The sequence below is a fragment of the Pholcus phalangioides genome, unplaced genomic scaffold, assembly GCF_987345545.1.
Source record: "Pholcus phalangioides strain wild (caught in Gottingen) unplaced genomic scaffold, Ppha-v1.0 ptg000043l_1, whole genome shotgun sequence".
Lineage (NCBI taxonomy): Eukaryota > Metazoa > Arthropoda > Arachnida > Araneae > Pholcidae > Pholcus > Pholcus phalangioides.
The window spans coordinates 3,929,993-3,943,228 of NW_028301629.1; the positions used below are offsets into that span (position 1 = coordinate 3,929,993).

Below are 13,236 nucleotides of genomic sequence, written 5' to 3' on the forward strand. Positions count from 1 at the left end.
TTATCCAATAAATTTTCTTTGAAAAATCAGTATAGGGGTCTTCTGAAAGTCCGGGCTTGGTGGGAGCGGAGGGGCTGTTCATATAGTCTATAGTATACAGGATGTCCCTGGTTACACCACTTGAAGTGGTAGCGGCATATGAAGAGGGTATAAGAATTGATAGAGACATTATTGCTGTAATAACAGTTTTAAGAAAGCAAAGCATTCCTTTTTTAGAGACGAAACTAGAATTATTTGTCGTCACTGAATACCCTCGCAGTAAAATGACGGATATGAAACTCAGAAAAAATTAATTATCAATTATAGAATAACACCGCAAATGATCCGTTTTCCTAAATGACTGCACATACGTCTATCTTATCCCCCCCAGCCTTAAATTTTACATCTCGCCCGCTTTCTACGGTATTTTGAACGAAATTGAGGCTTTCTTCAATAAAAGTATATAACAGTATTATGTTGTGTGCATATACTAGGCGTTCATTGTCTATTTTGTTTTTTTAGGGAGGTTTTGCTCGTGTTCACGAGTTCACAGACCTGACCACAGGCCAAATCTACGCCGCGAAGATCATACCGAAGAGTAGACTGACCAAACCACACCAAAAAGAGAAGGTGAGTTGGTAAATATGGTTTTTTTTCCTCCCACAGCAAATTTTAAGTAATACAGTATATAATGCTTGCCACAACACACACACACATCATCGATTTTATTTCTTGCTATTTCAGATATTGAGGGAAATAGACTTGCATCGCCAGCTGCAGCATAGGCACGTGGTTCGATTCCAGCATTTCTTCGAGGACGAAGCTAATGTGTATATAATACTGGAGAACTGCCCCCGTAAAGTAAGTACATTCAAAGTTATCAGGGGAAGGGCAAAGGGGGGGGGGGAATTTAGGGGATGGCAAATTTTAGGTAGAAACAAAAGCACCTTTATCAAATCATAGAATTTGACAGTGGTGTGGGCGTGGCAAATCACATTGTGGCTCCCCCCCCCCCCCCCAGGAAGTCCTAGTTACGGACGTAACTTAGGCCCCTTTCACACGGAGCGGATGCGGGTCCGCATACCCTTTCAAACGAGCGCTGAAGATGCGGGCGATTCGTCCGCATCTTTAGTTCGAAATTCGTGCATAAAAACTGTTTTTTCGCAATTTTTGTAATTATTTTTCTCCTTCACCCCTGATTCAGTGCCCATAGGCAGGCTAGAGGCATTCTTTGGTGGTTTTTATCATTGAGCCTAAAGATGCCTCCATTCCGATCCTCACACGTAATCGATGGGAGAAAATATCTTAAAATATTTTCAAAAAATTTTGAAAAAAAATCTGTCTTTTCGGAAAAATATGAAAGAAAATTCCAAAAACACATCCAATGTTCGAAAAATCCAATCCAAAAACATCCAAAACATTCGATGTTCCAAAAAAAAAAAAAAATTCAGCAAATATCAAAGAATTTGCAAGTGTAAAAAAAGGGAGGGGTTGGGACTTTCAAAATGTCTGTGCTTAGAAATATTCACATCACGATTCTGTCTTAGGCCGGGATTACACTATAAAAGTTTTGTAAAAGCTCTTTGATTAACGTGATAAAACGTGAAAAATTCAACCATTAAGGTCACCGGTTGCATTTGCTTGAATGCAACCGATGCGCCTATTGGTTGCATTTTTTAACTTTTATAAAAGATCTTTTACAAAACTTTATAGTATAATCCCGGCCTCAAGTACGGATTACACTATAAAAATTTTATAATAATTCTTTTAAAAAAGCAACTAATAAATTTATCGGTTGCACTTGCAATTTATTAGTTGCTTTTTTCAAGTTTTATAAAATAACTTTCATAAACCTTTTAGAGTGAAATCCCATCCTTAGATTAGTCACTTCTGGAATATAAAATTTCATTTTTTTAAGTTTATAGACTAAATATTGAGTAAAATATACTTGTAGGTATCGGGGAACCACCAAAAATATTCAAGTGCTAGGGTCTTCAAACGTCTTAATCCGGCCCTGAGTGAACACCGTACGTGGATAACGTTGTTTAATAAAAGTATTTTTTTTTAAAGTTTAAAAAAATTAAGTTAAAAAATTTAAAAAAATAACAAATATTTAAAATAATATTTCAGATATTTATATTTTTAAATAATTTTAAAAATTTAAAAAGAAAAAAATTAAATTTTTTAAATTAAATTTAAAAGTTATTAAAGTATGTAGTGAATTAAATATTCGTAATGAACAGAACGGCTTATAATTTTGGTCCCGTCAGTGGCCGTTGTTGGCAGGTTTTATTGTATAAAATTGTGAAATATGGACAAAAGGCAGTTAAAGTTGCTATATCTCAATCTCAGAAGGAAACGAAGGGATACACGTATGTAGGTACATTATATTAATGAGCAGGGACCATCATATGGTGTTTTTAAGGGTATTTATGGCAAAAAAATTAAAATTCCGTGAAAAATCACCTTCAAAAAGTAGCCAAGGATGCGGACGAATTCGCTCCGCATCCGCATCGTCTGAATAGCTCCGAATAAACCTATTGTCAAAACTTCTATGTGCGGATGCGGAGCCCGCACTTAGGTTTTGACACATGCGGACGACGTCCGGACCCGCATGAACATTTCCTAGGTGCGGAGATTTTTCGGCTCGTCTGAAAGGCGCAGTATATTCCAATTGTTAAAACTTCTTCCGGACCCGCATCCGCTCCGTGTGAAAGGGCCCTTAAGAAATGAAACTAAGATAAACCGACCATGAATGTAACGATATTTTTCCGGGTATATGTCCGGGGGGAAGATAATTGTTTTCGGGAGGCACCGTTGTATTCTACTTGTTGAAAGTTTATCCATTTACCGCTTTCAATGGTAATGTCATAAGGTCGTAAATCGTTCCTCAAGACCAGTCTCCCAAACTTTTTGTTCCATCGCCCCCCAACTCAAATAAACCCATAGGATCCTATGTTAAATCAGTTGGTTCTATCGGCCCCGTGGACCATTCCATCGCCCACCGGGGGGCAATATCGCCCACTTTGGGAAACACTGCTCAAGACGATCTGCCTTAGTCAGCTCTAGGCCTTTAATGGCGTCTGATCTGTCTGTCAACACATTGGTTGGGAATCGCATTCTTATCGCTACGTTCAATATAATTCGATGTTCCAAAACAGGGATCTTTAGATGGCCCGCGGACCTGTTTGTTATGGTCCACCGATCATTTTAGAAAATGGTTGAAAACGTTAAAAGGTGATCAATGCTAGAATTAATGATAGAAGTAATTGCAGAATAAATTGAGGAAAATTCAGAATTTTTGAAACAAATAATTTCAGAATTGGTAAAAAAAAAATTGCTTATAAATCAACGATAGAAATAATTTCGTAATTTGTGATAGAAATTATTTCACAATCGATAAATGGGTGATTGCGTAGCTGGAAAAAATAATTTCAAATCATATTGAGGAGAAATAACTACAGAATTATACCAAAATAAATAATCCCGTTCTAAATATTCCGCGCAACCCTGACAGATCTCACGGCAACCAGAGTGTGGAGTGCCGCGGCTCACCGTTCGATGGTCACCGGCATCCCCTTAAACCAGGGGTGCTTCGATTGTAGAGGGTCCAGGGTCTTCCAAAGATCCTTTCTTGTTTTTAATTATGTTGGATATTTTGTGAAGGGGTTCGTAGCCTTCATTTTGTTGGCACAAAAGGTCAGTGGTCCTGCCATAAACATACGTGAGATTCTTTGCTGCCCCTTCGAAATGTCTAGGACGCTGACATATCTCTTGAAAATGTGTAGAAGGCGTGCATAGCATTAGAATCCCCTTCTGGGAGGTTTGTTTAAGGATGTAGTGGGTGGAATGATTCAGATTTTTTGTTGAAATTTTAGTATTATTTATAGTAAATACTCAAAACATGTTATCTGTTATTGGATTTGATAGCTAATTTAAGTTATAATTTATTAATTGCTTTTTTTGAACTGTTTCAATATATTCTTGAACTTATTTGTTTGGGAGATGAAAATGCTCCCTTTAAGACATTAGTACACTACCATTAAATATTCATACAGCCTTCAAGATACTGTTTCCCATAGTGTCTATATCGCGGCATTTTGCAAGAATTGACAACCGCTCTCTCTCTCTCTCTCTCTCTCTGTAAGATTCTAATAAAAGGTTTAAAGTAGTTTCGTTATTACTGTCAGATTTTACTGGGGGGGGGGGCTAGATAATATCCTAATTCATTAGCCCGTCTTACAAATATTTTAAAAATATTGAAATGTAGTTATATATATGTTACGGTATATATAAATGCGGTTATTTCGCATAGTAACCGGTTATTATGCATACTTACCAAGCATTTTGGTAAGTTTGATAAATTTCCCTAAATTAATCATTTTTAACGGTGATTATGCATAATACCCAAATGTAGCGTCGTTGGTAAACGTGGTTAATCGTACTATATGATAAACTATACCTGATAATTCATGCATGTCTTTATATTAGGGGACGATCGTAAAATTTATCATTACATCGGGGTGCGACTGTATTCATTACACATACTATACTCATTTGGAATTTTTTTTCATATTTATCAAATTCGCCAATTACACTTGGGTATTGCGCATAGTTATAAATGAAGGCGATAAATTTTTTTTATCACGTATTTTATCAAATTTACCAACGACGCTTTTGGGTGTTTTGCATATTCGCCTGTAAAAGCGATAAATTTATCCAACTTGTTCAAGATGATTGGTAAGTATGCATAATAGCCGATTTACCGTAAAATATATACTAAAGCTTTTTGAAATTGATGTTGTTATCGATTGCATCATGCCCATCTTGGTATTTTAAAAATTTATAAAAAAAATTAAAATGTAAATTCTTCTCAGTTTACGTAATTCATGTTTAAAGACATGACGTTTAATGGCAGGTTTTTAAATATAAAGAAGAAGAAGACGAGTATGTGCGCCAAAGAACGAGTTTCCGAGCCTAAAAATGGATCTGATATGCTAATCGTCTCGTAAATCATGTCTTCCCTTTTGACCTTGTTCAATAGATTCTTAAAAGCGTTCTGGGTTTTTTAAGGCGTTGGGCGTTAAAATTTGAATGATTGACGTTAATTATCTTTTATGATGTAATGAAGCCAATTTAGAGATTCCTGAATTTTATTTTTTCTGATTTATATAATTAAATTTACTCAGAAATCTGTTCTCGAGGGGCTTTTCTTGGACATTGTGGTACTTTGAATCTGTCTTTTTAAATAAATAGCTTCTTTACCAAAGGACTGCAGAGGATCCGATAACTCCCCAGACAATGACATATTTCCCAGGTTTTCTCAACCTTTCATGCTCCAACCACACACGGGGCATACATAGGAGACTTGCGTACTCCCCTAGAATCTCCCAGACAGCATGCGTACTCCTAGATATGCTTTAAAAAGATTTATATATCCCTTGAAATGCGCAAATCCCTGCTTGCATGCAATATTCTTTAAGACTCGCTGGAGGCTTCCAAATCTCTGGATATGAGTGGCGGACTTGCGGACCATTATAAATACTCTGTAGGCTTTCAAATTCTTTATATTTACGTAGCAGGCTTTCCCTTTAAATACGCCAGAGACTCAAATCCCCGGATATGCGTAGTAGCCATGCGTATCACAATAAATACACAGGAGGTTTTCAAACCATCGAATATATGCGTAATGGGTTTGCGTATCACTGTGAATACGCGGGAGGTTTTCGAATCCTTGGATATGCTTGGTAGTGTTTCACTAAATACGTAAGTGGCTTTCAAATTATTAAAAAAGGAAATTGAAAATGCTAGAAATAAGTATGATACTTGATTAACACCCCCCCCCCCCAGAGCAATGTTTCTCAAAGTGTGCGTCGCGCTGAGCTCTTTATGTGTGCTTGTTCGATGCTTTGACGCGGCTCTTGTGGGGAACTGCCGATGTTGACTAGGCCAAGAGAGAGCCGTGGGTGGCAAATGTTTGTGAAATACTGTTTACATGTGTGCCTAGTATATCGTGTTTTAAACATTTTATTAATTTTTTTTCCCCGCCATTGATGATTATTGTTCACCTACCCCCTGAATCGTCTCTCACGGAACCCCAGAGGTACCAACCGTTACCGAGGAACCAGTGCCGTTTCCAATCCCAAAAAGGCGTGAAAGATATATATATATTTTTTTCATAATTTACTTTCATAATTCAAAGGAGTTGGTTTTCTTCATAATGGGAGTGATACTCAGCGAAGCAGCTGGGGCTGAGGTTTGGCTGTCTCTGAGTAATGTTTGGCAATGTGACTTCATGGGTTTGGATCCTAGTTTTATATTTCAAGATTGTCGTTGTGATATCTTTCTAAACCAGCTTTAAAGTGTAGGCGACACCCTTGGCGGGTCTTGTGGTGTTTCGTTTGGGTTGGAGAAACAACTTTCGGCTGTATAAATTCTGGGTTTGGGGCCTAGCTGTAGCATTTTTGATTTTATTCAGCGGGTCTGAATCGGTTCCAATGTGTAAGTTTTCGACCTAATTTGCCTTACAGTTATGACGCCATATTCAAATACCCCCCATTTTACATATCGAAATGCATCTCGATTATCTATATAAAAATCTGCAGAAATCTGATGCTCAATACCCATTCGAGCACCCTTTATTAGCCTATGACTAGAGCTTTGTTGTGAGATTGAAGTCAGAATTTATTTATGCATGCAATATTGTTGGCCTAGTTTAAATTACCATTTCACGTATCTTAATAGTATGAACAACTGCTTTAATCCGGTCCTGGTGAGCAGCTTAGACGTCATTGAATTCACATCGAGTAGATACAGTGTTGGAATGACCATTAGAGCAGGCATCTTCAACCGTTGCTCCCTGAAGCAAGATTACTCAATTCTTGTCTGAATTCGTAGTCGGGAGCATTAAGGGTGCTCTTCTTTTGACGATTGGCATTCTTTTGACGCAGAGCTTGCCACTCGAAAAGGGTTGAAGACCCCTATTGCGACTCTGCATTAGAGGGTAGAAAATGACCGTGTATCGGTAGATAGGTCAATCAGGGAGTGACTTCAAGGGACCCTGATAACACGAAATAAACTTCAGGTCCTTTTAGTTCGTTTCTTGTTTTCCTCAAGATCATATGGTTTCAGTGATGTCCCGTCTGTCCCGCTGAGAGCTCCACGAGTAAGTATGTGGAACCACCTGAGACGCATTGCTTCGTATACATACGCATATAACTCTTTGATGGCAGCGCACCAACTGAGCCCGTGTTTTGGGTGGTGTGTTTTTTTTCCTCTCATTCAACAGGTTTGAGCACCGGTACCTTTGGGTTCAAATGTAGTTTGCCCCAAGGGCTTTCCTTCATGCACATCGTCTCCTCTGTGGTGATGATATAAATAAAATATAAAAAAAAAACGAAGTAAGTAAAAGAAAGTAAGAGTTGTCCTTGAACCTTCCATGCAACCTGGTCAACATGCAACTACCTGTACATTTTGGGATGACTGCGTATTTTTTTTTCTACTATGGATACTTACCAAGTTTTATATTCGGTAGAAATGTGACTAATTAGTGTCTCCGAGGCTTTCTTACGACTGTCGTATAATGGTTTTCGGTTGATGGAAAGTGTTTGTTTTGAAATTACTTGCTTTTTCAAAGATGGAGGTTATCGTTGCCTTGAAGTTTCATTATATTATTCTCTCTTAATCGTGATGCTGAAATACCGAAACAGTAAAATAGTTTCGTTTGTATAGATCAGTTGGGTTTAGGGTTCTCGACCCGGGGCCATATGCCACCCCTTCTCATGGTCCTGGGATGTCCTCACCCTTCTTGGGTGGCCACGGGTGAGAATCAAGTGGAAAAGGTGCTATGACAGGTGGCTAGGGGAAGCCTCGGAGCTGTGGAAAAAAAAATTTAAATATGTGAGGAAATAAGCCTTTTCAGTGAAATACGATGAGGAAAAGAGCAACTACTTTCATTATCCAGAGGAGCAGTTCATAGAATTGGGGTCGTCTTGACGTATGGACCCATCCGTGCATGACACATGCACGGATGGGTCCTCATGCCCATGCAGGGCCCAACATGATGACATCTGCCACTATGATTCTCGAGAATAAGTTTGTTCTGTATCCTTTCGCATTAGTTGGTGTACCGGAAACAGCGAGAGAGACCAGCATGCCGGGAATAACCGTATTTTCCGGCATGATTCCGCAAGTTCTTCAATATATTCTAAAAATCCATTGAACTGGCTAAATTTATAATAATCCAAAATTAAACCTCACTTTTCCCAGCATGTCGTGAACGAACCAGAACCCAACATTCAAAAAGCTGGTATCTCTCTAGTGTTGTTATGCCGGACAATGCGGCGAAATTTTTTTAATATTCAGGTTGTTATTTTTCCCAGCCAACTACCAGGTCCCGGGTAAGAACCTCTGCTTGGAGGCCCGTTATGTTGATACAGCCTCGCATACAACTCCCACAAGAGCGAAGCTCACTGCACTCTAGCCAGGGAGTGTGAAGATAGATCTGATTTATTAAAAAAAAATTTCAGAATGAACTGTTACCCAAAATATCAATTCGAGAAGCATCTCAAGAAAATATGGTCCAAATATGGGGAGCCATGGGTGAAAAAAAAAACAGGTTAAAAAGCTTATGTTAACAAATAACATTTCGAAGGGTCATGGGGGGAAAAACGACTTTACAGCTATTTTTTTAGAAAATAAGATAGCGTTTAGCTTTCAAGGAATGCTATCCCCACGGGAATTCATTTTTAGGGTAGAACGACTTTAAAGCCGTAAAAAATAGCGATTAATTTTCAATTTGAATGGAGAGAACCATTATACTCCAAACTTTCAAACTTGTTTTTCTCAAAATCTAATTTTGTGCTGTAAAGTCGTTTTTCTCCTGGACTCTTCATTTGTTAGACAAACTTCTTAACGTTTGTTTAGCTTTTCTATTAACCCTCTGTGGCCCTCATAAAAACGTATTAAAATTTTTTTTCTTAGGAAATACGAATGTAAATTGGTGCCGTTAGTATATTTTTAATTGAAACAATACATCAGCACAGCAATTTAATTAAAGTGGAATTCCTTTAATTAGCCAAAATGTGGTTAATTAAGGGTATAATATTCAGTTTGTCTTAATTTTAATGTTATTTATGAACCCTCTTAACCCCCCCGTTAAGTTAAAATCGTACTTAATAGGGAAGTTGAATAGGTTCCATCTTGAATTTTATGTCCAATCCGCCCCTCAATTTGGTGCGATTTTATGAATCTTTGAACACAAAATTTCAGCAGTTCTCGAAAGACACCAACAAAAGGAATCGACTCTTTCTAGTGAAAAAAAAAATTGTACAGTTGAATCCCATTATAACGAAGAACTAGAGATCGGAGAAATCACTTCATAACGAAATTTCGACCGGCAAAATTTGGTCTGTAGTTTGATTTTAGTCCTGGAAATGGGCGTGCAAATCAGGGTTATGACAATTGAAATGACAAAATCCGTTGGATTTGTGGATGTAGATGAGACATATATGGAAGAAACGCTCAAATCCATCTCATCAGATCTCACAAATGATCATCTTTTGGTAACACGTCGACAAAGCCATCAGACTTTCAATCAAAGAAAACGATCCTTTACTCAATCTGATTGTCTTATTTTGCGTGGGATATTCAGAATTTTCTAACTTTGCACCCGAAGTTTTTTAAAGAGACGAGGAATGCTGCTTGTCAGCTGAATCTTGAATGCTTTCGTTAAAAATTGTTATCAGCCGACAATCATATACCAGGCTCTTCTGGAAAGAAAAACATTCGCATTTTCTCTCACTAGCAAGGGCGTAGGGGGACTTGAGGACCTTGTTTCCCCGAAATGTGAGAAAATGACCGAAAAAAGGGAAAAGATGGCGAAATCTATTGATCTATCACTTTAGTTTCTCCCCCCCCCCCCCCGAACGAAATTCCTGGCAACGGGACTGCTCACTAGAATCGATCAGAAGTAATGAAGACAGAAGTGAAGAGTATTAATTAAATTTATTCGTATTCCCTAATTCGATTTTATTTTATAAATTTGAATAATTTATTTAAAAAAAATATATATATTTTGCTGCTGTGGAAATTGGGTTTACCTTTACTTATCCTTCTGAAAGAAAACCCCTATCTTGTCCATGTTAAATTCTACTCACTTTACGCGATTATCTTGACCACTTATTCGCTTTTGAAGCGAGGGATCAGTACTATGATTTTCAAATTTGAGTATGTAAGATGTTACTTTCAGCTAAGTTTAGAGCCTATAACATCACTTTGCCCGAGCACTCGTGATATTGAGACGGCCATGCATATAAAGCCCCCACAAAAAGCAAGCTCACTGATCTCTATCCAGCTCAGGGTAGGCGCAGACTGAGGATGATGTGCTGGGACGGTCGATCTACAAGTTTATGCATGATATCGATGATTTCAATCTTTCAATACAATTTGTACAAGTTGCTTACTTAAGACGTTGATCAAGTGCTCGCGAGCACGAAATCGGACACGAGCATTCAGCACTCTGGGTGCTTCAGAGAGCACAGTAGTGCTCGCGAGTAACGGGTTGAAGATGTCTGATTTATTGTGTAGGTTCGTTGTGTGTGTGTGAATCGTCCAGTAATTTTACAGACGTATTTTTTCCATAGAGTCGGCTCTTGGGAAGGATGTTTACCTACCTTCTGGATCCATGCCAAAGATCGATCTTATTTATACAATTTTTGGTTATTTAAATTTAGTTTTGACAAAACTAAATTCAATAAGTAGAGAGGATTTTGCTCTTGGATGAGAGCACCGGCACTGGGCGATACGATAGGGGAGCGGGCACGAGAAGAAAATATTCTCCAAAGGGGGCCGCGGGCTGAAAATGGTTGAGAACATTGGCGTACGCAAGGGGGGGGGGGGTTCTAACACCTCTCCCCCCGTCAAGCCGAGATTATAGTGTTTTTTTTTCAGGAAAAAACGTCAACCCCCCCTTCCCCTTGAGAAAATTCTGCCTACGCCTATGGTTGAGAGTAGTCCACCTATCGGTTTTGCCAACAGGCCTCGGCTTCTGTTGTAGATCACAGTGTGCAGATAATTACCGTAGTGAAAGAAAGATCTCGCTCTCATTTTTTGTCGCACTACGGCGACATTAAATGAGCGAGATCTTTCTTTTCCGACATCGGCGTCCTAATGGGTCGAACCAGGGGGAGGGGTCCGTAATCATGGGAAACCTCTTGTTCAATCCGATTTTTTATTATTTTTCCCTCTTACTTGAATATTCTGTAAGATTATATTATTGACAATTTTATTTAGTGTCTTATCTCACTGAAAGCCATTTACAAAGAAAGGTGTGGTCAGCACTAAACGCTAAGTGTTATCCGAAAGTAATTTCCCTCCTCTCCAAAATTTTAAGCCGTAGTTTTTAAATACAGTGGTCGGCTGAAGTTGGTTTTATGTGGTTCCCAACTTCAAGGCGCAAATGCGAGCCGATCTCCCCGTTAAAAAGTCTCGCCACAGAGAGCAACAGTCCTACAAACAGTACAAACATTCAGTCATTACACTTCACTCACTTCACTTCTGAGATATAGATGGCAGCACTGAAAAATCACACACGACACTAGACACGCACTCAGATTGTTAGGTACACATACTTACACTTCCGGCACAAGGGGGGGGGGGATTCTTTATGCACACGTTAAAATACTTATATACGATCTGCCACAGGTGAAATGTTTGTAATTTTCTATGGTGCGGAGAACCCCTTCTTTGTCACAGAAGAATTTTTATTTTTTTATTTTCTTCATATTTCATTTTACTGTTGGCAATTTGACTGGTTGTATTACCTGTAAAAAACATTTTTTCAAGAAAAAAAAGTGACCTGGCACCCAAAAATTCTTGAGAGCCTTATCTGTTCTTCGTTGATCATGTAAGGCTATAAAATGCTGCCCAGGTGAGAATGACTTGCGACGTTGTGAGAAATTGATGAAATTCTTTTCTTATGATAGAGAGAGAGAGAGAGAGAGAGGCCAAAAACAACTAATTAAGCAATCCGGATTAAAGTACAGATAATTAGCTAAATTTCCTTATTGAAAAAACATTCTTATAGAAAAGGCCACGGAGGTGTATACTTGAGCAACGCACGTGCTTGAAATCGATCAGGCCTTACGAAACAGCCTGGGCCACGCCTCGATTTGTCTCGAATGACAGGCCAACAGCAGCTATCTTCGTGTGATATTCGGGTCAACGATCCACCGATATGTCAACGCATTGTTTCCGCACAATGTAAACTGATAATAAAAGAAAGTAAACGTGGAAAAGATGGCCTTTTTCATCTATCTGTTGGGCAATAAGATCGATCGCGATTGGGTCTTGACGGTAAATCAAAACCAATTGAATGGAATATGGGCTGATATACTCAATAATTCTCTACAGATAACCTAGTCTGAGAGTGAAATCCCTCTGTAGAGCCTCTTATATATTCTGCGAAATAGTTTCGTGTGCGTGGCATTGTCGTCACACCGGGCTGCAAAACAGGACGAAAATATAAGTACACTAATTACGTATCTCTACTTAATAAAGTCATAGCTTGAAATTTTATCAATTTAACGAAAAAAATCAGTGTACTATGCTTTATTTGCACACATAGAAATAGACTTCCCAGGATAGGGGGGGGGGGGAAAGGTTAAACGGGGCTTTTAGAGCCGGCCCTCACCTGGTTTTCCTAGTAAATGTATGGAGTAAAAAATGGAAAAGAAATTTTATATAATGTTGTCGATGTTGATTTCGGGGGTCTCCATGCTCGCTTCACGGCCTTTTGGCCAAGATCAAAGTATAGGCCAGGGCCCTGTCAGACTTTCATCTTCTGGGGACTGGGAGCCATGCATATAGATATTTTAGAGCAGCGTTTTTTGTTTTTTTTTAAATCTGGAAACCCCAAGATTTCCTAAAGAATCGCTGGCGATTTCACGGGTAATACAGCCTTGTAGCACTCTTGTTCTAACGAGGGTGCTCAATCTTTAAGTGAGTGCGGCCCACGTCAATGGTTTGATAATGTGTTGCGGGCCAGTAAAATGATCTGAAAATGCGCTGCGCGAATGATCAAGAACTGCGTCGCGGGTTCCTTAAAGGACCTGGAAATGTCGCTTGGTTCATTTTTACAAAATTAGGTTTGAGGTCGTGGGCCACATGTGACTCGCGGGTTGTGGGTTGAGCATGTATGCAGTAGATAGTAGAACCCTTTGTAAAATATTAGGTATGCTACCCGCTAACGACGATATT

At 38.8% G+C, this 13,236-nt stretch overlaps 1 protein-coding gene across 1 annotated transcript in view; it reads left to right on the forward strand.

Moving 5' to 3' along the window:
- Positions 1 to 13,236, forward strand: part of LOC149063807 (serine/threonine-protein kinase PLK1-like) — a 131,096-nt gene that overhangs the window by 90,464 nt on the left and 27,396 nt on the right. The window contains exons 2-3 of the mRNA XM_089255656.1: positions 502 to 609; positions 724 to 840. Coding sequence (XP_089111782.1) covers positions 502 to 609; positions 724 to 840 — 225 coding nt within the window. The remainder of the gene's footprint in view (positions 1 to 501; positions 610 to 723; positions 841 to 13,236) is intronic.